Source organism: Bradysia coprophila, unplaced genomic scaffold (assembly GCF_014529535.1).
Source record: "Bradysia coprophila strain Holo2 unplaced genomic scaffold, BU_Bcop_v1 contig_138, whole genome shotgun sequence".
Lineage (NCBI taxonomy): Eukaryota > Metazoa > Arthropoda > Insecta > Diptera > Sciaridae > Bradysia > Bradysia coprophila.
Window position 1 is genome coordinate 7,149,225 of NW_023503409.1, and position 27,112 is coordinate 7,176,336.

The 27,112-nt window shown below is 32.8% G+C and overlaps 1 protein-coding gene and 1 long non-coding RNA gene across 9 annotated transcripts; one reads left to right on the top strand and one right to left on the bottom strand.

The window, feature by feature from the left end:
- On the bottom strand, positions 1-17,451 carry LOC119073820. The gene is made up of 3 exons (XR_005087093.1): positions 17,441-17,451; positions 15,155-15,169; positions 1-52 (listed from the first exon to the last, which is right to left on the bottom strand). It is a non-coding gene; the product is annotated as an uncharacterized LOC119073820 (long non-coding RNA).
- On the top strand, positions 1,522-27,112 carry LOC119073819 (mucin-5AC). 8 transcript variants are annotated; one of them, XM_037179596.1, is made up of 6 exons: positions 1,522-1,911; positions 2,881-3,575; positions 19,064-19,206; positions 20,057-20,145; positions 20,210-20,405; positions 23,101-27,112. In XM_037179596.1, exons 4-6 carry the CDS (start codon positions 20,057-20,059, stop codon positions 23,563-23,565), a joined length of 750 nt encoding a protein of 249 aa, XP_037035491.1. In that variant the 5' UTR covers positions 1,522-1,911; positions 2,881-3,575; positions 19,064-19,206; the 3' UTR covers positions 23,566-27,112. The 8 variants fall into 8 exon arrangements, with proteins under 8 accessions (XP_037035491.1, XP_037035492.1, XP_037035495.1 ...); XM_037179597.1 differs by having other exon boundaries at positions 2,962-3,575; XM_037179600.1 differs by having other exon boundaries at positions 2,999-3,575.

Genomic DNA, 27,112 nt, shown 5'->3' on the forward strand with positions numbered 1-27,112 from the left:
AAGTCCAGTTGCAGTGACAAATATGGTCAAATTTGATGTCATTCGAAAGCTACTAAAATGACCTTTCTAGCAAGTCTCGTGAATCAAATCTGAAATAGAAATTGAAATTCATTGGCCTCTTACACTAATCATTGACTGGTATTTAGTACGATAAAACGTGGTCCAAACACCAGTTTATATAAGATACCCATTACCCATTTCGAACAATTACATGCATGCGTGGAAAATTGCACTATCAAATATTACGCATTTCATGTCGGGACCACAAACTTTACGTAGTTCTGTTCGTAATTTCCTGTCTAGCTTAGGCTAAGATTGGCCCAATGACAATGAATGCCAAGCGTAATCCAGTCACTCTATATGCTATATAAGGCAACACTAGCCAAAACACATCTCTAATGTTTTCATCGTTTCTGACAGAGGTGCTCCTAGAAGTTTAAAGAAAGATCTTCAAGATTTACTTTTCCATTGAACAAGGTCGCTGTGTTTATTTATATTTCTTCACTCAAATAAAAGTTCAACTCTTCACAGTAACCTAATAATTGGAACCTATTCTATTACTTGAACAGATCCAAGTTTATTCGGCATACAAAAGTAAAATCTTTTACTTCATTTGTTTTTAATATCAATTTTGCTATAAGAGATGACGTACAAACTGGAGCTTATTATTTATTTAAAAATCGTTGTTGCCATACGAGCTTGAAAGCTTTCCTTTTGGATTCAAATTTGAAGATGAATCGGATAAACCTTACTTAAAAACCAAAATTGATTTGCAGATAATAAATAAGGTCAAGGAAATGAGTTTACACCTTTGTAGTTTTGACAAATATATGAAAAACCACATAGTGAAAATCATAACCGACCAGATCGGACTGTGTAGGAGATAGATTTGAATGGCCGCATATAATTTATCAAACACTAAAAAATTAATTGATTTGTTGTGACGGAAGGAAATTCTTTTAGCCCACTTAACTAACGTCTAGACTTCGCCCTAAGGGGGAAAACCCCCCCACACCTTTGCACATGTTCGTTATGTGGGTGATGTCTCATGCAAAGATTTTCTTACAAAATTCTATCTTCTATCGTTACCAAACTAATTTTCTTTGTATTTCATTAATATAATTGTCAGCGCATACACACTTTTAATTGTGTGCCTGTGTGTGTGTATCGTTGCCAGTCGTTACATAAAAAAAATGTCAAAATGAAATACACCAATTGCGCTTGTGGATACGCTAACACTATCAAGTTAAGATGTCTGGGCTTAAACATATATAACCTTTATCATATGTACCGCACAGTAATACGTTGTGTCTACCAATTTTCATACAACCGTACTTTTTTCCTCAATATCACAGACAGTGTTTTGTTGAATATATTTAACGTGATGTGAGTATCATATACGACTGCGCGGCGACGAGAAACATATAAAATTGTTTTTTTTTTTTCGTTCATATGTGCTTATGTATTTGCTTCACAGAACCGATGATATGTCTAGCCGCTCGTTGGCTGTTCCGCAAAATATTTTCCTTCAGTTGCTCGGTAGACACCATCGTCGAGCATTGAAATTTGTATTTAATTCGTTGTTCTGTATGTGACGGTTGCTCGGATTAAAATAGGGTGAACTAAAACAACTAAACGATTTTTTTTATTACTGAAATTTCGGTGTTACAGAAGAACATTCTGAAATTTATTTTTGTGTAGTCTGAAGCGGTGTTTTATGTGGTTTTATTTTCAAACTTGGAACGGAAAAACACGATTTTCGAAGACAAGTGTCATGTAGAAAACGTTTAAGATTTCATTTGATATTTTGTTGTTGATTGCCGATGAAAAGAAAAGGTTTCAAGTACGAACCTAAGGAAGTTTATGTTTACTTATGAAACGATGAAGAATCGATTTTCAGTTCGACAAAAGGTGTGTAAAAATGTACTTCTCGTCTAGTTTAATTTTATCTGTTTGTTCCTCACAATATTCCAATCCAAAAAAGGTTTACACTTTTCCGCACTTCTTTCATAAAACTTGCAATACAAACCGACCAGCAATAATTTTATCGACACATCACCGATGTGTGTATTCTTCATCTCTATATTATATTCAAAGGAGATTGATCAAAAATGCAAAATTTGTTATTCGAAATGAAACAATCATGCCTGCGCCAGACAGATTGTGTTAATCAAAATGTAAAGGTCGTTTGTGGTTGATATTTTGTTATCTATGTTTCGGATATGATTCACATTTTATGTACTCACTGTCTGTCTCACCGCAGAGAAGAAAATGGCCGGTTTATGAATTGATCCGAAGATACACATTAATAAAATATTTCTTTTTCATTCGGGTTTTTTTGTCTTCTTCATGACTCGAAAATGAATTAAAATAAAAAGTTCGATTCATTAATGTAAATGGAGTCATGGCTCCGGTCTAGTCAGTGGAATTTTTTTTTTTACATTATACGCCTAATGCTGTCACAAAACATGATACATCCAACTTGTTTCCAAGGACGTGCAATGTGCATTGTGCAATTTTTGTTGATTGCATTTCATAGTTGCATATTATACTCATGCAACACTATATAAATACGTACAATACGTATACATCATATATTGCAAATAGTTTTTGTTCTATTTTTGTACCACATACAAAAGATAATAATTATCGTCTGTTGTCTGTGTGTTTCAGTTCATGTTGTTCTTTATTCATTTTTTTTTCGCTTTATCAATGAATAGAACAATTTTCAATATATAAATTTCAATTGAGTTTATTGTATTTTTTTCGTCACACTAAAAGTCAGTCTTGCCATTCACAAACGAGTTAAAAGGTGATATGCACTAAGTGTAATGTAGTACGACATTCGATATTGTAATGACCCAATTTTTCTCGGTAAAGTAATCAAATTCCATACACAACACAAAAAAAAACGAGAACCAAAGGAATATGAATGTTAAAACAAACAAATAAAATTAACAGCAGTGAGTCAAAGTGCAACGTATAAAATAAAATCCAGACAGAAAAGACTTCAACGTCATAAGAATTTATTATTTTATTTTCAAGAGTAAGACGGTTTCGTGAAGTCTTGTTGATAAGTATCGGAAAAAAATATAATTTAAAAAGGAAAGAAGAAATAAAAAAAAAACGAAACATAAGCATTAATCATTCCAATATCAAAGGTTAGCGCAATTGAGAATATTTGTTGCTTTGTGAAAGTGCTATTGATAAATTTACCTACTATACGATTATATACATAGTACACATATGTACTGAGTCGTAATGGTGTTTCGTGTGAAGTAAAGTGCGGTGATAACGATTTATTACTACTATGTATGCTCTAAAGAATATGCGACTAAGTCTTTTTTTTTAAATAATTATCATATCATTGTCTGCGACTGTTCGGTGTAATCAAATATCAAGTCTCGACTTGCGTACTAAAAATTCAATTCATACACTCGTACTTACATACGTATATATATATAACACACTGATGGTTTTTGGAACTGTGTTGAGCTGTTATTGTGAGCTTGAAAATTTTTTTGTGTTTCCAGACAAGAACTGCTGCTGATAACAAACAACGACTCGGAGTTTAGGTCAGTGTATATGATTTTTATTTTTTTTTTGTTTCTTCAAATTCCACAATAATTCTGGTTGGTAATAAAATTTCAAACAAATTGCATCATACAGGTATCATAAAATAATATTAGGTGTAGCGCGTCGATGTGGACACGTACTGTTTCACTTCGAATCATTATCAGAAATGTAACACAAAAAAGTAATAATAATTTAAAAGTCACACCTAACATCTTCACCTTTAGCACGTCGTATTTTTTTTCGAATAAGGAAGCTACGTCAGACAATTTGACTTAAATGACTTTACGAAAAAAAAAGCTCTGCAATGCAGAAATAATTTAATTCAAATCCAACCGGAAATGAAATCTAAATTGACAATTATACGGAAGACTCATACATAATTTTGACATTTATCACGTTTTCGGGAAATGAGATACATGCGTATAAAAGGTGTCTGTCATTTTGCATTCGTATTAAAAGCTATAACTCTTTCATTTACTTTATGTACCGAAAGGCATGACTCATGACTTTTCTTTACTGAAAATATACCCTAAGTACGGTTATACAAAAATTATATATAAATAAATGTCTCTGTTTGTCAACCACTCTATAAGTCTGTACTGTAGCTTGCCCTCCTTCAGCAAAAAAAAAATAAAGATTGTCGAAAACCACATTATATGGACGATATATAAATGAATGTGAACAGACATGTATTTTCACACTAAGCAAAATAAAATGTAGTTTTATGGAATGAAGATATATCTCTCGTACGATTATTTATACAGATAGCTTTCACAGAGTGATTCATATTGCCCATCGAAATTAAGTCCTAGCCCTAGTTTTGCAGTAGATTTGTTTCCAATAAGAGTTTCGTTTGCATTTAAATTTGTTTGCAATACCAAAATTTGCTGACGACTAAATATTTATGAAGAGAAACAAAAAATTCTGGAGGATATCGTTTATAGTAGGCAATTAATTTTTACACCAAAAAGATAAGCTTATTAGAATTGGAAAAAAAAACTCTGAAGGACATACCATCCGGCATAATAAAATGTAAAGCGATAAATACTTACTATACAAATATATAACACAAAGTAAAATCGAAAATCGTGCGGATTATCCCTGTATATATTTATGACTAGACTATAGAGATTTGAAGTACTTTCAAAGGTTACTTTAAATATTTTCGCATTAAAATACTTATACACCAGCCAATGCTCAGCTCACACCATATACAGGATCAAATACACGTTGAAGCGACGATGGTTAGAAGAAAAGGTAGATCCTTTGGCCGTCTGTCCTTATTTAAAAATGAAATGTGATTTATGTGTATCTTGTGTATGATTTTTCGAACATAAAAAATCACACAAAATTTAATGACGGATATGGAAGAAGGGTGTGGGGTGACCGGTCTGTGCAACTTTTCCTTTCGTGAAGAAGCTTATGTGGAGATATGCTTTTAATAATTCGTATGAAGTACTGGTCTCGTGACTCAATCATATTGTGACCTTCAGGAAAATTGTTCACTCTAAAGTAATCAAGAAAAAGAAAATAAGTGGAACGAAAGCAGGGGCTCATGTCGAGTGGGTCAAATACGTAGATAGAAAATTGTTTCCCAGTAACACTTTAGGTTTAGAGTGTTGCTTGTAGAACTCACAAAAAATTTGGGGTTCAGTAAAGGCGTGACTCTGGATAAATCAAAATCCAGGACATAGAAGGTAGTGACTCAGACAAACTAGGAAAATGAGGCCATATGGAAAAGGTACAAGGCAACATAAAGGGTTTAATAGTACATTACTTAACAATGGGGCAAATGATGGAAATGGTACTTCTTGTGTGAAATTTGCCGATCGAGGCGTAGCCGATTCAAAAACTTGAGGTAAAGTTTTGGATCCGTACAGTAAAGGTAACTTTACCTCACGTTTTTGAATACAATATTTTATTTCTGATATGTAGACAGGTTTGTGTAATTGACTTTTAGCCATATTAGATGCAGAGCCCATGGTGTTAATGGATTGGTATAAAATTGTAAGATTTTGCATGATGAAAAGTTTCTGTTCTATGGCCCTTGTTTTTAAGCGCTAGAACTAGCGAGGGTAACCCTAGTCTAGGCCGTTTGCCGTTATCGTAGAAAATTTAAGAATCCAATTGAAAAATAAGGCCGGAAAACTGACAATTGAAGGCAAGCTCGACGTAGCATCAAAATTTTACACAGATTTACCTCAACACAAATCAAATCAAATTCAACAATTCAAAAATTATGTTTGAAAAAAGGCATGAAAAAGTTCACTTTATTCCAGATACATAAAGAAAAGCTTCACTGCCTGTTAATGTTCTACAATAAACGTGATAAATAATTCAATGAAAGTCATCATTCATTAGGAGAGTACACGTTCAAAAAGAGAGATTATTTTATTGTTTCGAAGAAAACCGTTTCACTTTACCTTTTTACATTTTTCTTTACTCTTTTTATGTTGTCAGTGCTTAAGACTTGACAGAGTAAAACGAGAAGTAAATGACTATGGCATGAATTACTTGATAAAAGCATCAAGATCGTTAATATTTTCGAATGACAGCATTTTTATTCATTCTTTTGACCATCAAAACAAATAATCTGGTAATTATACACCAGACGCAATAAAAGTTTGATATTTTGCGTGATTACGGTTCGTGCTAATTAATTTGTTTGTAATCGGTCTTTTCAATTAAACAATTTAGAGTTTAGGTGTCAATTAATATTCGAGACTGTCGATTATACGCTCAGACGTTAGGTAGACTGAAACGTGCATCGTATGGCCTACCTACAACCTTACTAGGTTGCAGAGTTGCAATCTTAATAATCTTTCAGAAATGGCTAGTCATCGACAACGATGACAAAAAAAAAACGACGAGGTCTGTTAAGTGTTCTCTTATATAGTACAACGAATGGTTAAACTAATGAAGTAAAAGATTTTATAGGTAGTAAACAATAGAAGTAACAGATTTTATGATTATGTGGCGACACAGTTGCCGTTTTTGAAAGGTTATAAACATTGTGTCTCTGTATCAACATTGTATTGATATAAGGGATCGTTCATAAATTATGGAACGCTTTTTTGAATGAATTTATGACTCGAACAACGAGTAATGCTTTTCCAGTGCTGTCATCACAATTCAATCTTTATTATCTCCATCACGAACTGTACGAAGTTGAAATTATTTATGAATGATCCCTAAAGGAATTTCTGTTGTTAAATTGTCCCAAGTTTCCTGAGATACCCATAAAAACGCTTGGAAGACCAAATTACTTGATTGTTACAGTCAAAAGGTCACAGCAGCGTGATAGAGGCAAAGAAAGGTTTCGTATAATAAAATGTAAAACCTTCTCGAACGAATCTATTCAAATTGTTTCTGCTGTTCCGATATTTCTGAACAACAAAAATCCGTTCAAATTCCGTATCGAGGGCTGCAAATTGAATGTTATTCAATCAATCAATTTACGAGCTACGTCACGATTTATTGCTAGTGAAAAAACGTAACTGTAAATGAAACTAAGTGTGGTGTGTCGACCTTGGAAAATGTACTGAAAATACATATTACGTTCAGATGTTAATATAGAAGCCTGCATACACACAGATTGCCCAGCAATTTGGCATACAGTACACACATGATGTACGCCATTTATTTATCTTACAGTTAAGTGTAACTCAGCTTTTTTTCCAACATCGATATGGCAATAACATTTTTATCAGTTGACCAGAGTGCTTTACACTATTTTGTGTATAACTAAATATAATATCACATAGGAAAATGTAAATTTGTATATTGTCTTCGTATTATTAATATTTTTATTTCTATTTTTATCAAATCAGTAGTGGTTAAATTTAGATTCAAAATGTTAAAAATCACAAGCTGCGAGGACGAAAATACAATATATACCGATAAATATGTGGTGTGTAGAGATAGTAGTGCAGTTCAGCTTATTTCAACACAAAATTAGATAAAATGAAAACATTTTGAGGAAGTACTATACATGAGACATGAGACAATATAATCTGATTCGGTTTTGGAGATTGTGTGTACTGAAAAATTTTGTTCTATTTCTCATGACTATCAAATTATTTTTTAATTTTCTACAAAGCACTTAAGTCGCAAAAAAATATAACGCCGCTATCAAATGAGATTACCTTTATGTCTCTCATTCGAACAACCGCCGTCGAAATATTTTTTTTTTGTTCGGTATTTACATACATTTGCATATAGGCTCACACGAGGCGTCTCATGACAATGATTAATAATTTTGTTGTATTTGAATTTCGTGCATTTTTGAGTCTAGTTAAAATTTATTTATTTATAAAGAGAACGTTTTCGTCGTATGCATTTGGTGTTGAAACGCTATCCAACACTTTAGAACGGAGTATTTCACTTCCAAGACCTTCAACAACAATACAACAACTGAAAGATTTCTCAAAATATTAGCAAAAATGAAAAGAAAAACGCAAACATTGAGTGGGTGGCGAAAATTTAAAACAATAATCATTTTATAAAACTACTACCGCCGGCCGTCGCCACATCGACCATGCAACAATAACACTGGCTAATTAGAGTAGAATGTGAATTGAAATATTTTTATGCGGCCAGCAATTTGATTATTAATTTTAAACTTTCACTATGCACCGAACGTCCAAGTATATATACGGGCTCTTCTACAAAGTAACGAGAACATAAATATTTCGATTCTTTGACGTCATTCACATATCTTTACAATTCAACGAATATTATGCAATGTTCATCGAATATTCCAATTATCAATATTTGCCTTGTAAATCTCATTTTAAAATCCCACCAAAGATCGGTGTTATATACTCTTTAAGCGCCTCCAAAAACGTGTTGCTATGGCGCTGACATCATTATATTCAACGCGCGTTATTCGTCTTGTTCTTATTGGTAGCACTTTATGGGAAATTATTTGATTTCATCGTTATCACAGCAGACGTACTATTCTTGGAAAGTAAACATATAAAGAGATTCTGCCATGTCATTACATGCTCTAAGAAAAAAAAAAGAAAAAAAAAATATTCGGAATTTTAACTGCTTTTAAGTAAACTTCCATAAATAAATCATTTCGAACGCATGTCTGACGGTATTTTAAACAAGAGAAAAACATCAATTTTTTCTGTTAATTATTTTAATAAAATTTTAATTCATTAGCACATTTAATGAACAGTTAAATGCAAGGAAATTTATTCAACCGAAAATTGTTTTTCTGCTGAAGTGAAATCAAAATTACTAAATGATATGTAAGGCTAATAACAACAAATATTTCCAAAAATAATCCATCAATAAATAGACAGACTTTAGGCAAACATTATACGTATATACCGTATATACATACCCCATATAACAAGTTTGAAAATACTTTGTGAATACAATGTCTGATTTACAAGATCGTGCTGGTGTAGTTGATTCAGCCAGTACACCAGAAGAGAAAAAAAAATGAAGAAAAAAAAACAACAAAATTATAACGTGCTGTTTTTGTCTAGTGTGTGATGAGTGTATTAGTCTGTAAGATTTTTAGGATGACTTCATAAAAAAATATTGATATTTTCTGTCTGGTCTGGCTTAAACGTACTGTAAATTACACACTCATGCAAATAAATAATTTCGTATGTAGAGCGATACAATGTAAACATGTGCAACAAAATTCAAAGTAAAATATCGTTAGGCATGAATAAGTTATATTAGGTTGCATGTAATTTGAAAACACCTGTTTGTTTTAAAACGAGAATTTCATCGGTTGGAAGTATTTACAAGGTAAATCGACACAAACGGGAGCACCTCCGAGACGGAATAATGTAAAATTAATAAATCATTTGAATACGTCGATCATTTCACAAGTGAGTACACTACGCACTAACAGTCTAGAGTCTACACTCGAATGTGGAGGGGAATTACGTCTCATAGACTTGATGCAAATTTCCGACAGGATATGACTGAAAATTGTTATTGTCAAGATACGGCTGACTAAGTACATGAACGATGGAGCAAATTTTGGATGTATCAACGGTCTAGTAAGGCTAGTTAATGTTGTATCACAGTGATACTATCACTTTCAGGTAGATTAAAGAAATAAGAAAAAATAACAAGATTCCTACATGACTCATCGAAATGCGAGAGGAAGATTAACATTTGGTTGCCTAAATCACCTACCATGTGTTGTAAAATGGGCTTGTGTACGTACATACACGTGTATCTGGGTGATATAGGCAGCAATTTTATAGGATATTTTATTGCATATACTTTGCACTCCAGTGATCACTTAGCTCTTTAGTGAACACTTAGCTCTTTAGTGAACACTTAGCTCTCCAGTGAACATTTAGCTCTCCAGCGAACATTTAGCTCTCCAGTAAACACTTAGCTCTCCAGCGAACACTTAGCTCTCCAGTGAACATTTAGTTCGCCAGTGAACACTCAGCTCCTTACTGAACACTGGGTATATCTGGTGAAATGGTGGTATAAGAACTGTAAGTCCAAGAAAAGTGAAAAGAGGCAAACGGACCGAAGCCCGACGATTCGCAATTTTTATCGGTTTACTTTTTGTTACATTTAAATTTGATTCTTTTGGGCTCGACTTTATAAATGAAAAATAGGACTAGATGACAGCGCTGCGAAACAAACCGAGTGACTGAAATAGTGGTATTGAAACTATGTCAAGCTTCCCAATTTAACGCTGCCTAGTTTCGCATCTTTTGCGCTTAGTGAACACTTAGCTCTTTAGTGAACACTTAGCTCTCCAGTGAGCATTTAGCTCTCCAGTGAGCATTTAGCTCTCCAGCGAACATTTAGCTCTCCAGTAAACACTTTGCTATCCAGTGAACACTTAGCTCTTTAGTGAACACTTAGCTCTTTAGTGAACACTTAGCTCTCCAGTGAACATTTAGCTCTCCAGCGAACATTTAGCTCTCCAGTAAACACTTAGCTTTCCAGCGAACACTTAGCTCTTTAGTGAACACTTAGCTCTTTAGTGAACACTTACCTCTCCAGTGAACATTTAGCTCTCCAGCGAACATTTAGCTCTCCAGTAAACACTTAGCTTTCCAGCGAACACTTAGCTCTTTAGTGAACACTTAGCTCTTTAGTGAACACTTAGCTCTTTAGTGATCACTTAGCTCTTTAGTGAACACTTAGCTCTTTAGTGAACACTTAGCTTTTTAGTGAACACTTAGCTCTTTAGTGAACACTTAGCTCTTTAGTGAACACTTAGCTCTTTAGTGAACACTTAGCTCTTTAGTAAACACTTAGCTCTTTAGTGAACACTTAGCTCTCCAGTAAACACTTAGCTCTCCAGCGAACACTTAGCTCTCCAGTGAACATTTAGGTCTCCAGTGAACATTTAGTTCTCCAGTGAACACTCAGCTCCTTACTGAACACTGAGTATATCTGGTGATGTGGTGGTATAAGAACTGTAAGTCCAAGAAAAGTGAAAAGAGGCAAACGGACCGAAGCCCGACGATTCGCAATTTTTATCGGTTTACTTTTTGTTACATTTAAATTTGATTCTTTTGGGCTCGACTTTATAAATGAAAAATAGGACTAGATGACAGCGCTGCGAAACAAACCGAGTGACTGAAATAGTGGTATTGAAACTATGTCAAGCTTCCCAATTTAACGCTGCCTAGTTTCGCATTTTTTGCGCTATCAAAATTAGATCGTGTCGGTTGGAACGGGTTTTTACAAGAAATCTCTGTCATACATCGATGTTTAAAATTTCAATTCCGACTCAAATCAGGAATCTACCTATTCTGATTTCTCGCCAATTTAAAATCTTAAGTGAATAATGTATACCACCACCGACATGTAGTAGCTAAAGTGGTTGTATTTTGAGCGTTACAAACGTTCCTCTTACACGCTAAAATATACGCAACAATGATTTTTCAACAATATTTTAAATACTGTCGTAAAGCACCGCGTTCTCGACCTCCTTCTAACAATACAACATTTAGAGACACAACAATTTCACAAAAAGAAAAACACCGCCATTAAAAACAAAATTTTATTTGAACACACACTCACAACACCCATGATAGTTTTGATTTGCATTTTTTGTTTCCTTAATCAAAAAGTATTTGATTCTTGTTCTTAATCTATGCTTACAAACTAAAATTTATGCATGTATACACTATACAACACACAACCTAACATTATCGTAAAGTGTGTCGCAATACTCTTACAAGGCGAATCAGAAATATTTCTTTTAAATCTTTCAAAAACACAGGGAGGTGCGGTAATCATGGTTTGATAGCGAAATGAAACGCATTTCTGTGTAACAAAATTTCGAAGAATAATTTCTATTTGAATCAAAAACGTACACTATATTGCACTTACCATACCAATTATTCATTCAAAAATAATCACATTGATTTATTTTCATTTAAGTTCGCAAGAGTACACTGTGCAAACATTACATGGAATTGTTCTATGACTTTTTTGTAAACCATGCTTGTTTCAAAAAATGAAACAAAACGAAACAAATCAAAATAAAACAAAACAAATCAAAACGAAACAAATCAAAACAAAACAAAACAAATCATGTTTCGGCCACTTGGCAACAAATTACAAGATCTGTTTTAAAGATTAATACATGGATTTCGATTATCACTCTTTCCAGGTAGCATCATTGAGATTTAACTTAGAGGTAAACAAAGTAAAATTTTAAATTTTTTAATTTAAATTGCTTCGAAACAGCTAAAAACAAATTGTTTTTTCCGTGGGAAATCTACGGAAAACAAATTTAATTTGTGCTGTTTCGCGACCTAATACTTACAATATTTTTATGTTTCACTTTGTTTACCTCTAAGTCCAATCATAATTAAGCTACCATAAAAGAATAATTAACGAGATCCAAATATTAATCCTTAAAACAGATCTTGTAATTTGTTGCCAAGTGGCCGAAACATGTTTTGTTTTGATTTGTTTTGATTTGTTTTGTTTTGATTTGTTTTGTTTTGTTTCACTTTTTCGAAGCAATGTTGGCAACTTACAATAAAAGATCTCACAGAATAATTTCGTGTGTATGAAAAGTCAATGCACACATGATTTCAACTTCTAGGATTTGTATTAAAAAATCAACGTTGATGTGATCATTTTTGAATAAATGTTTCGTGAGTGCAGTGGTGTTATGTTTTCGTTCGAATAGGAACCATGTTTCGAAATATGTGAACAATCTGCAAGACATTTTTTATCTCAATTATATATTGTTTTAGAGAAATGCTTTTCATTTTCTGTAAAACCACGATTCCCGCACCTCCCAGTATAGTTTATCGTCTATGTATAAGAATATTGCGCAACAATGTTGTTGATTTAATGTAACTTTTAGGTCTATGACCTACTCAATTAAAATAGATGGACCATAGATAGTAAATTCCTTTTGGTTACTTTATTGTTATGTAAACTATTGATGAGGCATCAGCACTGTGGGTTTTGGATGATAAATTAAATATTGAAAAAAAGAGTATTCTATCAGGAGATATTTCAAATCGTACGAGAATTCAAATGACTACAATCATATTTGCACAATGTTTGTACAAATCTAAATGAATCTGTTTTTTTTTCTCTCTATGTGATATATGGCGGTCAAGTATAGGATGATGTATTTCTTAAAATACCTTTGCTACCAATGCTTGATGCTCGAATTGATGTGTATACACTGTATCGTGTAAACGTTAGTTTGTTTGTTAGTTGTTCATAAAAAAAAAACTATACTTGGCTTGATGGCCATGTACACATGAACCCACCAGCGCTTTCACAATCATAAATAAAATTATTGTGAGAAGTGTGTATATAAGTCATGAGTCTACTCCACACAACAATATGATGCTACATTTCAATTTGATTTTAATTAAATTGAAAATTATATATAAAAACATGATGCCAGCATATTTCCATTAAATGGTTCAGCACATTGCCATTAAATGGTTACCCGCCGAGGTACCCGCACGAGAAAACGATAACAGGCCGCAAGCTATATGTGACAAAAATTAACAAATTTCTAGGGTAGAGCGTTCGTTTTTTCTCATACAAAAAAAGGCAATGACCTCACATGATATTTACAAAATGATTTTCATTCATTCATCTACTATTACCTCCATAGCTTATTTTATTGCATAATGCGGGAATTCCTTCGCTACACAAATATACCCATGTTAGGCTAACTGTTGAACAGAACTATCGTTGATTTACGTTGTTTCTGCAATTCAATTGTACTCTGGTAAGCTTTTGAATTATTGTAGAATTCGTTGGCCCCTTTCAGGCTCGCTGCATTAGAAATAATTCACACACAAATAAAAGAAAATCTCAAAACAGTGAATGATATTTACACACAATACTATTATATTCCATGCAACTTAGAATTTATAAATAACTTTTGTCTCTTCATCAACAACTCGCTCAATATTCTATACCTTTCTCTCTCACACACACACGCACACATACACTCGCAACGTACGGTAGAAACATGTGAATAGTCATTCAAAGAACTATCTCTTCAACCGTAGATTTTACGTTTTTTTTGACAATAGACAATCGAAAGATACACAATTAACATAAAACAATTCGTTTGAAAGTGTACGAATTGAATGGGTCTTATAAAACGAAAAAAAAAAATGCTGTCGCACTGTTGGTATGATGATGTTTTGTTGACCTCTCTTACCACACGATAATATTAGGCTAAATCATATATCATTTTTCATTTCCTAATGTCTTCGTCAATTGGATAAACATATCTGACTCGCTGGACTAATGGTCTGAAGCCTTGCACAGTACAGTTAAGTTATGACAATAAGCATAAGCGAAAAATATTTGAGTTTTGTTGATTAAAAAGAAGTCACTGAACTTGTTCAGAACAGCGTAGGAGTTGTCTAAATTTCTAAATTCAAGTATGGTTTCCAAGGTTAAATGATTTCGTTAGTAGAATAAGTGGAATGGAGGGTTTACAAAATAACGTGCGAGTGAATTTATGGAATTATATCTTTTCTGGCTCATCAACTTCGCTATCTCGATAAAATTATCTGTTGTCGCGTCATTAAAATGATTGTACCACATTTATTTTGACGAATGAGTCCCCAGATGAGTCCACAGTTTTACGCAGCTACATTTTCGACATGTCATCGACTGAATTCGTAAGGATTTGAACGAATTATCACTCGTCTTGTATGAAAAATGTGTCTATCTGATTCGTGTTGATTTCCCCGAAGCGCTTTATTTTCAATTGTTGTCCCAATAGTATTTTCAGTTTGGTAGACATAGGTTTTAATGATGTTCAAAATGTCCCACCATAATAAGATCGAAAGTGTTGAAGATGGGTAGAGTGTAATCAACAAAATACACAAAGTTATCCGAAACGTTTTTAATAAACTTTACGGTTTTATTCTCTGCATTATCCCACTCGAGTGCAGTAATTTATTAAAATTATGACTTTATGTGTAAAAGTCTAAAAAATTTTATGATTCCATTTCAGTTCCAAATTCAATGTTACGTAAAATTAATAAACTGTGTGACTTTACGATTATTTGTTTTGCTTGGCAATTGTGTTTTTTTACCCAATAAACTTATCTTTTCGGACGTTAAATTACTTTTGCTTAATTTTGGTGCAGCCTTTAACTCTTTTATTTTCAATAATTTGCACTAAAGATGTAGCTTGTCTCATTTATTTTTTTTAATTTATTCGAAAGCTCTGTATACTTGACGTAAAAGTCAAGAACATAGTTTACGTATGAATTCTCTCTTTCGCTTCAATTTAGTCGAATGGCCTTTTTGATGGATACATTCGGACATTGTTCATGTTTTTACAACTGAAACGTTGAGAACTTAGTTCAACATCTATTTGTTCAATTTTCAATTTCATCGGCAAGGATCACATAGGTCCTATTATACCACCCAACGAAGTGCAATTAAAGGAATACTCAATTGATTTTTTAATTTTTGAAAGGAACTGATGTCAGTTATTTAGTCTTTACACGTCGATATCTTTTCATGTATTTGCGGTTTATTTCTTTAAACAATTTCCAATCTTCAAACATCATGGTAAACACTTCTTAACGAGTTACAGACAGCTGTCATCTGTTATTGACAACAACAGCAATAATACATGACAAAGTCTTTATAGCAAAAAGCATGTTCAAAGCAAATGAAGTAGAAGATTTCTGAAATCAATATTCGGAAATCTTCGATCAAATGAAGTAAAAGATTGAATAGTAAAACTGTTAATATACTTGCCGTCTATGACAGGTTAAGGACATGTGTCTAGAATGGTTTTGTTCAATGAATGTACACACCAGGTATGGTCTATATATACAAGCCGGAGGAAATAGCGATTTCATATAAACAGACTCACCTCTCAATGATTTTAATTGAAAGTTGAGTTTGCTTATATGAAATCGCTATTTCCTCCGCTCCATACAAATTTTGACATTAGACCATACCTTGTGTATACATTCATTGGTTTTGTTTACACTTTTGTGCTACACAGAGCTGCATTCACAATTGTCTATTTTCATCTTTGCAATAAAGACAGGTCGTTACACTGAAAAACTGCTTGCAACATAAAATATCATTTTTCTAACGCCTGCAGAATTCTTGAAAAAAAAAATGAAAAATGACACTTTTGAACGGAGAATTTTTATTTTGAATGCATTTTTCAGACATTACCTATGTTGTTAGATGGTTTTAAGGCTACGCATACCGTTTCCTCCTTTTTATTTTATTAGCTGACTCACTGTTTCGATTTGAGTTCCGTTTCGCAAGCTGATAAAACGACAAAGAACACAATTTACCCATTCTCACTTCTGACTTGATGGCAAACTTTGTTGAAGATGCGAAAAAGGACGATTGATTGACGAGTAAAATTTATATATTTGTAACCTGTAAATAGGGAACGAGGACTAATAAAATAATAAATTATATTTGGCCGATTGTTTAAAGAGTCTTTCTACATCTCCAGAATTCGTTTAGGAATCTACACGAGTGTTAATATCTTTAATTAATTTTACTTCTAAGTCATTCGACGGTGACTCTTCCTAGAACTTTTCTTTATAAAGTTGAAATCTCTCTGCGTTTTGTACAACGTTCCATCTTGCTGAAGTTCTGAAATGATGTGAAAAGCCAATGCCAATAACTGCCCTTTATAATCAACAATGACAACGGAATTTCACGATTTGTTTCTTAATTGAACAATTTCATCCACTTTATCTCCTCTCTCTTAAAAATGTTCTAAGCTCATTTTGTGTGGTTAGGTGTTAAGTGAAGGACAAACAACTGATGATGTTACTGCTTACGTCGAAGCCAAAGTCGAATGGTGATAGAACACGGTCAAAGTTTTCTTTTTTTTATGATAAAAACAATTTTTAGTTTAGTCTACAAAAGATACGAAACGAACATAATTTGCACAAATTGCAGCAGACAAATTAAAAAAAAAAAAATCATTTAGTCTTTTGTGATCTAATTAAGCAACTGTTGTACAGATTCTGTTTAGTCTTCATTTTTTATTTTAAACAAGTACATCGGCGGTGAGTAATTGTTTTTTTATCTCATCCACATTACTGCAACTCACTGAAAGTGAGTAAGCTTTTGATTTTTACATTTAGTCTTACTCAAACGGTTTGTACGAAATTTTATTGTTGCAATCTGCTTTGTCTACGGAACGCCAAAAATATTCCATAAAGCCAACAAATTTTTTTTTATTAATTTTCAGACTTTTGTTAATGTTTTGCGCCTTCGTTAAATATTTTCTTTTGTCACTTATCTATTTAGATAACAAGTACAGGATTGAGGTATACAATGTTTCTATTAATTTTTTTGTTCGAAATATTATGTCTGATAAAATGTTCTGAGCTTAACTAACCGAACAAACTAACAAGCACGTATACAATTTCGAACAATCAAAAAATATTTTCTGTAAAAAACTCCAGATGCCATTAACCCTGTTAAAATTTGAAGCAAAGCACATATTCTCGAAACAAAAGGCCATTTAAATTTTTTATTATAAAAAATTTAATGGCACGTCCAATCACTTTCGATAACATTTTTGCAAAATATATATATAGCGGCTTATGAAGTCACATCATATAAATATACATATGTGGATGGATGATGAGGTGACACTGAACTCCTTCCATCAAATATAAGAAAAAACGTGCATGCAACCTTGGCAGCAAATTATCATAATATTGTTTCATAAATAGCATAAATGACAAACAGACAACGCATTGAAATTCTGTATCGGAACATTAAGAACGTTAAGAGATGAACTTTAAGTGCATTTTATGCGATGTTATATACATTTTAACCGGCATGATTATATGCTGTAGGAATATTATTATTTATGCTCTTGTTACAAGTATACGAATAAATATTCACACAACGGATTTGAATGAACATGAAAAATGTATTTCGTTGAATTATCCATAATCAATTTCTATTTATTTAATCGAGTTAAACTTTGCAAAGAAGATCGTCATTACACCGAGTTTAATACGATATTATATGCGAATTATAAATGTTTGCTGGCATTATAATAACGTGAACGAGTGTGCTGCTCTGGAACCATATTATGTGCAAGAAACCACAAATTGTTTTGGAAAGCTCGTTGTTATAATTAATTTAAATCGTGATGCCATCAAATGCCATGGTAATTTAATATCGTTGATGATGGATCGGGTTCTTTTTCTTTACTTGACGTTTATCAGAAATTAGGAGCAACAGGCAAAAGTTTCTTAAAATTTCGGTAAATAACCATTGATTGATTAAAAATGGCATCGCCAAATCATTTGAGCAAATTTTGACTGATACTATGACGACGAGATACGTAACCAGAATAAAATTCGAATTACCTTAAGTAATGTCTAGTCAACATCTAAAAGACACCGATTACATGCTCTTAAAATTTAACCACTCATTTAACTGAATTTGCATGAAATTATCAAAATGCCACCGATTATGCAATCGCGAAAATTAATTCCAGTCTGTGTTGATTTGGAGTTTTTTTTTCGTCTTCTTCTTCTTTGTAATTTATTTACTTAGTGAGGCTAGAGTTTCGAATGTTTATCATGAATGAATATATCGTTGCTTCATAGCAATGGAAATGGAGAACTTCATCACTAATTAGCAAATCAGTTTGTTTGAATTTCGTAACTTGTTTTCTAGGAAAGCAGGAAGTTTGAGAATTTGAAGAAATTTCTCATAATTTGATTCAAGTCCGAAATCGGCCTACGAACGAATCAGAAACCTTTCGGAAACGGCTAATCATCTGTTGTCGACAGCAACGACAAAAATAAGCGATCATCTTCTGCTAGAGTTCTCTTGTATAGTAAACCGTATAGTAAAAGAAAGACGTACAAGTATGAAACACTAGGTGATACGTTGAACAAAACAAATAACAGATTTAATTATGATATAACAATACGTCTGCCGGTTCTAAAATGGCAATTAAGATGATGATTGAAAATCTCTAATTTTATTATTCTCTTCTTTGCAGATCAGCTACATTTTGAACTGTGACAGAAAACCTAACGCACGATTTTGCACCATTAAAGCCTTATAGGCTTTGGGGCTTTACAACTATCAACTATTGAAGAAGAAAGTAGTCCTCCATACGCGCAGCCGAAACAACTAGTACCCGTAAGTACGTTTTAACTATTGAATTTCTGTAGAATCTAAAATTCCCTGAATCGTTCACTTGGCAATGCCATCCGAAAAGTAGGAAAATATGGTTTTGGAATGTCAGTTATCGATACCCATATATGCATTGTCAAACGTATGATAAATAAATGGGCTGGTCACGTTCTTTTAGCACTTAGTCGGGTTTTCTTAGTTTAATATTGATTTGAGTGTGGCAACGAGCGATTTGTTTTTAGAACACTCCTAAATTAGGTTGACCTTTACTGCATATGCATAACATAGCAATGATGATCATTGTGTTCCAAGTAATTAAAACTAATTCCAAGAATCGTATAGAATATAATAGATGTGATCTGTATAAGGTGTATACATATATATTCTTCAAGACGTTACATGCGTGCCTTTCGGCGACTTGAAATTGATATTTCTTTATCTTTCGCGTGATATATCGTCTATTAGCTGTCGAGCCAATTTCTTATCTTATTTTTTATGATAAAAAAAAAATATTGGGAATTGCGATTACCTTGAATGGAAATAACAGACACTGGTGTTTACAATTACTATAATGATAACAGACGTACTTTTTCTGGTAATTTATATTTCATTGACATTGGATTTTTGTTTCTTAAAGTCAGACATTCCAGCAAATAGTTAAGATCGTTTGCATTCTTTATCTTACTGATGTTTTGGTACTTCAGGCACATTCAATATTCATTTACATGTGGCTCAGTGAACAGAGCATTCATTCCTTGGCCTTTAGCTTTGGATTTACTTTTTGTTAATTCATTCGCAATTATGCACATTTATTACTGGAACAGGTCAATCTAACAAAATCAATTGATTGTTTCAGATGTTATCAGTGCAATCACCGAGCTACGCGGGAATGGAGCGACTCGGCGTTCCAGTCCGCACATCAATTGGGTCTTCAGCAGATGACAGGTATAAATTCTTCGTAATTCGTCTTGTATATGTTTCCATGTTAACCGAAATACTAAATTTTTAGAAGTCACATCGGCCGTCGATTACGTATGGATTCTCTGCAATCTGAAGATCTACTAACTGATCATCATGCAATAGGTGCATCAAATCATTTGTATCATCATGTGCAAAGCGACGTTATAAGATGTCCACATCATGTTGCATTACCGGACAGTGAGCGTGGTACGGATAGAGATGTACATAGTCGGACGTCGTTTCAGGTGAGTTTTCCTTTCTTATTTAGGCGAAAAGTCAGAGGGTAAAAACAAAAACTTTTGACTGAGAAGAACTTAGAAAAACTGCAGATGGATCTCCCATGATATTCATTACAAAAAAGATGATTTAGACTCAAGCTTGTCTTTCTGCTCATTTTCAATTTTGAAAAGAAATTTGAACGAAACCCCTTAAATTGTAAATGGGACGCAAGTCTTTGTGTCTTGCTTACAAAATAACTGGTATCGCATCGCTGATGGTGACGCATTCTGCGCCTGAACCCAAAAATTTGAATAACAAAAAGTTTACCAACAAAATTTTACTAAAAAAAATTCGTCGCAAGTGACAGATGATTTGGCTACTTTTCCTTTGAATTTCTCTCTCTCAGGGCGTATCTTTCGCTATTTGAACAATTACCTTAACGGTTCTCAACATCTAGGGGGTAATTAGAGCCAAGGGGTGAGCCAAAAAGTTGCTTTAAATATGTTGCTTAGTCCTTACACAAATGTTGATAAATTTTTGTGATAGAGGTCTTGCGTCACACCCGCTTACTAACGTGCGAGACATGATTGAAAATCGTGGCTAAGAGTCTTGGTTTCGTAATAGTAAATTTTCCTGTCGGATTGGTATCTTCGTTTTCGTCTCTACCTTCCAGACATTCCGAAATTCTTTTAAAAACAAACAACGACGAACGAAAAAAGTTTTGTTAAGTAAAATTGTGCATTTAACAGATTTATACATGTTTCGGGATTTTTTTTATTACCTTTACATGTACCGTACGAACAGCATAACATAACATAACTTACCGTACGCAATGGCTGAAGCCAATAAAAGAAATACTGGAAAATTCCCTGCAGCGGTCTGTGATTTGTGTACACAAATCCTGTCTTCTCGAAACGACATAGATCTTCATGAAAAGTGTTATTCAAACTTCATTCCAACCCTATATGACTTACGACATTTTACAAAAAAAATGTGTATGAACAGCGTCTCATTGTTTTAAAACTTTTAGTTAGCAAACTTCGGTAGTCATCATGAACAATGTTCACATCTCATATACTCTGAACATGAAATGGAAGTTAAGATGCGGTAAAACATTTCCAAAAGTCTCAAAATTAGATTTTTTTTTTCGGTGAAATTAAATTGAATCAAAACGGTAGGAAATATGAGAACTTCCAAAGAAAAGCTTCGCATGAAATTTTTATGTTGTAAATTGAAAAAAAAGCTGCGCAGTGAACGAGTTTTTTCTGGCTGCTGGTACAACCGTTTGTCTTTCTCACTGTCACTTTTAATGAATTTAGTGCTATGCTGAAACAATTTAGGTAAATCTTCCAAAATAAGACACAAAATGGTTAGAATCTGTCTATCGTTCCGAAATTAATTAACTTTTCATTTTGTTTTATTAGACAAGTGTCCTTGTCGTTATCGTCGCACTATCATTATTCATACATTCATTTAAAAGCGTCTAATTTGCTAGCATTGAGAAACAATTTCAATACATTTAGTCTGAGCCGTTATGTCTGGTGTCGTTCTATAAGTTATTGCTCTGTTTCTATACATATATGGGAAAGACAAAGGCAATAAGTTTTGACGATGAACTTCATTTGAATGAAAGATTATAACAATTTGTTCAAAGTTCAAGTAATTGCATGATTTCAAGAAGTTCTAGGATTTTGTACCGTTCTCTGAAATTCTGAAATTTTAAAGGACTTTGTCGTTCGTTGTCACGAATCATGCTATTGCACAATTGAAACGGATCATTTTCTATATTCTTTATGACATGAAAATATGCAATTAAAATACGTCTGCCATGCACGAACAAAGGACACGTATATAATGCACGTAGTATAAGAATTGCTATTGAAGTATGAAATGTTACCGTTCAACTTACAGACGAAATGAATCGATGAAAGTGCATTAATATTATAATAAGCGATCGTGGCATGTATATATGGCTGAGGTATTTCTCCATATAGTCCATAGTCAGTCAGTGAAGCAATCGAATTTTAAATTTTCTCAATTCAATTCAATCCATACTCATAATGCCAAAATAAAATCCAAATTACAGACCAGACGAACATTATAGGACATGAATTATTGTATTTAGCACTATAATAAAGCAGCTGCTGTTGCTGCTGCTGCTGTTAAAAAAATAAAAATTTATTTAGCAACTGTTTTATTGTCGACCAATTTAAATAATCACATCCAGACACAAAATGACTTTCTTTTCGTTTATCGCTTATACGTTTACACACTTTACATTAATTTGTCTGAAATTGTAGCCATGTAGGGTGCGAATGTGAATGAATATTATTTGAGAGTGCAAGTTATACAGACACTCCGCTTCCCATGCCACGATGTAACAATATTTTTGATTGCATATGGGTGTGAGTTTAATTATCTTTTTCCCTTTAATAAATTCATGATTTCATTACTTGTACGGACAGGGGGTTGTTGGAGGCAACTTTCATGCACTAAAACGTAAAAGATTATTTCATTTTCTCTGATTTTCGAGATAATTTCGTATTGTGATACTGCTGTGTGCAATGTAAAAATGAAGTGGCGAGTGTGAAAATTGTAAAATGACGTGTTCTTCGAGCGGAGAAAATGAAGTTGTCGAGACAAGTCTTTGATTCAATTGTTTTCGATGGCGAGTCTACAACTGAGAAATTAATGTTTTTTTTTCGTAATTTTTGTTTTTAGCAAATGGAACTGACTCGACCATACATAAAGGCACCGCCCAACAAGACGGCACTAGATGTTCCAGAACTTTCATACAATATATTTCCACATCCATCATGCAATCTCAATAATCAACAGCGAATCACAACCACCACTAAATCAAAACCGAATCCTATAGCAAAATTTTTTCTTCGCATTAGTTCCAAAACTGCAGAAACTACGTCGTGCAGTCCTGCGCCAACGACAACCACAAACAGCACAACGTTAGCTCATCATCATCATCATCATCATCATCCCACCCAAACAATGAATCATCCAAAAAATAGTTCATCGTCATCGTCGACATTATCGATTTACAAAAGTGATATCAGTACAAATTCAAGTATACCATCAACAAAATTGTACACATCCGTACCAACATCGTCAACACAATCATTAGCAACAACAATTGAACCAAGTCCACCCGAAAGTGGATCGCACATTTGACATTTTGTTAATGGTGCAATTAGCTGAAATAATTTAATTGAATTGGGATTTGGCGTAGTGGATCATGTGTGCAACATAATTGGATACAATAATAGCGGAAATAATATTAATAATAATGCGAACCAGAATCAGGACCAGGATGATAATAAAATTGATGATGGCGATAGAGATAAAACTGATACGGATAACATTTCATGTTGATGTTTCATTTGACTGAGTTAACCTTTCCGAAACGGTTAATCGTCGTCTGATTATAATACAGTTTTGGGTTCTGTTACATTGAGACCGAAATGAATAGTAAAAATGATTTTGTATCAAAACACTTGGCGATACGTGAAGCAGAATTTTGATGATTGATCGTGATACGTTAGCCGTTTCTAAAAGGTTAAATTTTAAAGTAATTCATTTAATTAAAAATTAAAAGAAAATAAGGAGGAGATGAAGATAAATATTATATTAAAACTAAAACAAAAAAAAAAAGAAAATAAGAAAAATAAAACGTGCAACTGCATAGTGCAACAAGTATAATTTAATTATTTGTATAAACAAAACATAAAAAATTAAAATTAAAAATTTAAAAAAAATATTAATAATTAATGATAAATTAGTCAATTTATATTCTTGTTAAGTAAATTTAATTACAAAGAATAATAAACTAATCAAATAAAGAAGAAAGAAAAGTAAATAAAAAATAAATAAAAAAATAAAAATGAAAAAGAATTAGAACAAATCGCCTGGCCGGAATGTGTAATCCTATAATAATAAAGTAAAAAGTATAGCAAAAACATTAAAAAAAAACAGAAGAAGAAAATCTATAAAATTTGAAGCAAGAAGAAAAATTTTTCCCTAAAAATTTCCAAAAATAAAATCTGTTACAACCTCTCTGACATTGTGTTAAAGTTGTTCATGCAAATCAACCCACACAGAGACTAAAAATGTTCATTTTTGTTTTATAAAAAAAGGATAAAAAATAGAAACAAAAAAACTTCTTACACTTGCACGCAATTTGATAATAGATTTAATAAGACAATTTTACAGTAAAAACGAAATTGACATTATTTTCAAAATCGAATTTGTGATAATTAAATGCTAATAAAAGGAAATTAATTAATTAAAAAAAGAGAAGAAGAAACAAGAATAAAAAAAAAACAATATTTTAAGAATGGAGTAGTAATTGTATTTGATATTACATGCTACCAGTGATCTGCCATAAATATGAAGCGCATAATATGAAGAAAAAATGAAATAAAATTGCAAAAAGTGCTCATCATTATGTGTAATTAAATGCCGTAGCGAGTATTGTATGATTATAACAAAAGTTCACAGGTCAGTACAATACATTTTTCTTTTTCTTTACTCAATTCGTCTGTCCCTGCATTTTACGCCTAATAAGATCATCGATTCAATCGAATATGTCTGGAAGACTAGCCGTATAAAGTATCAGTCTGAAATTGTTGGCCTTTCAACGACGAACAATTTCTTATTATCGATAGCAACGACAAAAATAAGCAATGATCTACTACTTATTTGGTCTAATAATAGACGAATAAATGAAGTTGTATAAAACATTGACTCGATACTTTAAACAAATGAAGTAGAAGATGTAATAATTATCACGCAATTTACCTGCCGTTTCTAAAAGGTTAAAATGTAGACATGCTGGACGAATGTTAGTCGATAGTAATTTGATCTTTCAAAGTGAAAACTTTTTATTTACTGGGGAGCAAGGGATTATGTCATTTTTGCATGTCGATATTTACTTCTCCTGAGTGTTCTTTCCATGTTGAAATGCTAGTAGCACGTACTATTTCGAAATTATATTTTTCAATATTCATGGTTGAACGTGACTGATTTACATTTTCTTGGTAAACAAATATTGTTTAGTAATTACTGCGCGGATGTCAACTTGAATTCAAGTGAATAAACATTCGACCTCGCCTCGGAGATAACCGAAACCCTTCACTTAAATAATAGTTTTACCAGCTGAAACGGTCCCATTGAATAAAACATAAAGTTTGGATTTTGTTTTTAAATTATTTTGTCATCGATTGTTAAGTCATCCACCACTAAACCGATTTCGATTGCATCGATTAAAGCAATTATGATGCATATGAAAATGTCGGATGGACCATGAGATATCGATTGGTGATTTTGCATTAAGAATATGCCACTTCAGTTGTAGTTTCCAAATGGCGCTACGAAAATGTTGTTTATTGTTCGCATGTTTAATGATAATTTGCATTTCGTTTTTTTTTATGAGTAGCAATACAAATAAAAATTAAATTTAAAAAATTGTGCAATTAAGCTCTGGAAAGTTTTTTTTTACCATCGAATCTGACTCAAATTAATGGACAATAAAACAAGGAAATTCCAAGTTTTACCATGAAAACAGCAACAACGGCAATAATAATATATTGATATGCAGTTGACATTGATTTTGTGTTATGGTAAATAAACCAATTAAAATTTTTAAATGAATAAGCAGAATATTTTTTTTTGTTTGTCTACTCAAGTTTATTGAAGAAAGAAAGGAAAAAAAACTCGAATTATTACAAGTTGTCGAATTTATTGACCTGTGAATTATCAGCCAAAAAATATTGTACCGTCACCGTTACAACTGTTGTTGTCGAATAAATTGTGCATTTAATTAATGGTTAAAAAATGTGTGTCCATCAGAGAAAAATTATTGTAACAGGCGTATCGCATGCCAATCTGACAAAAACCGATAACGAGTGTGTATGACATAAATTCAGCAAACAAAATCAAATTAATAATAAAAAAAGAAGGAAAGAACGAAGAAGCAAAAAAACGCGATTTCTGTATACGTGATGATATGGAGGCGAGTTTTTTTTGCACTTGCTTAGCATGTCTATTTTCAAAACAATTCTAAAATAATAATAACATCAATGTGTCCGATAACTTCTCCGTGTTTTTACTATCTATAATTGACTTGGTATATAAGACGCAAAAAAAAACGTTCACTTACAAAGTTGTCTGTTAAAGTCTGAATCGAAAATAGTATTTATGAATGAATGTCAGAGAAGGCAATGGTGAAGGACAAGGGTCAAACGAAACGAAATAATCAAAATTGAGTTCAGCCCGATTTTTTTTCCAGTCAATACCTTCATGCCTTGTTAATGTTGTCAAATGAATTTTCGGATAAATGGCCGCAAGATTCTTACATTTCATGCGGCGATTCCAAATCCGATATTATCACTCCATCAACATCTTTTACTGCTAATTCACTAATGTTTGAGACCATAATGTGCGTCATACTTAAGTTGGCTTAATACGAATAGAGCTTTGAAACCGTTTGAAATGCATTTTCTTCGGAAGGAAAAGATTTGCTTTAGAACTATCTCTACTTGGACGTAGTTCGTCCGTTTCGTCCACCGAGGATACATTTACACTGTCACCATATCTGTACATTTTTCTTCATCTTGCAATCGAAACGAAATTTCGTTTCTACGACGGAACAACACTTAATAAAAATTAATTTCCTTTTATTTAGCCAAAGAAGACTGAAGTGTAAAATACTCGGCTAAAT

Bases quoted from the DNA above. Each gene is read 5' to 3' on its own strand.
- LOC119073819 (XM_037179596.1), top strand. From the start codon at position 20,057: ATGTTATCAGTGCAATCACCGAGCTACGCGGGAATGGAGCGACTCGGC. The intron at 20,146-20,209 runs GTATAAATTCTT...CTAAATTTTTAG, and splicing joins GGGTCTTCAGCAGATGACAG to AAGTCACATCGGCCGTCGAT. The intron at 20,406-23,100 runs GTGAGTTTTCCT...TTTTGTTTTTAG, and splicing joins ATAGTCGGACGTCGTTTCAG to CAAATGGAACTGACTCGACC.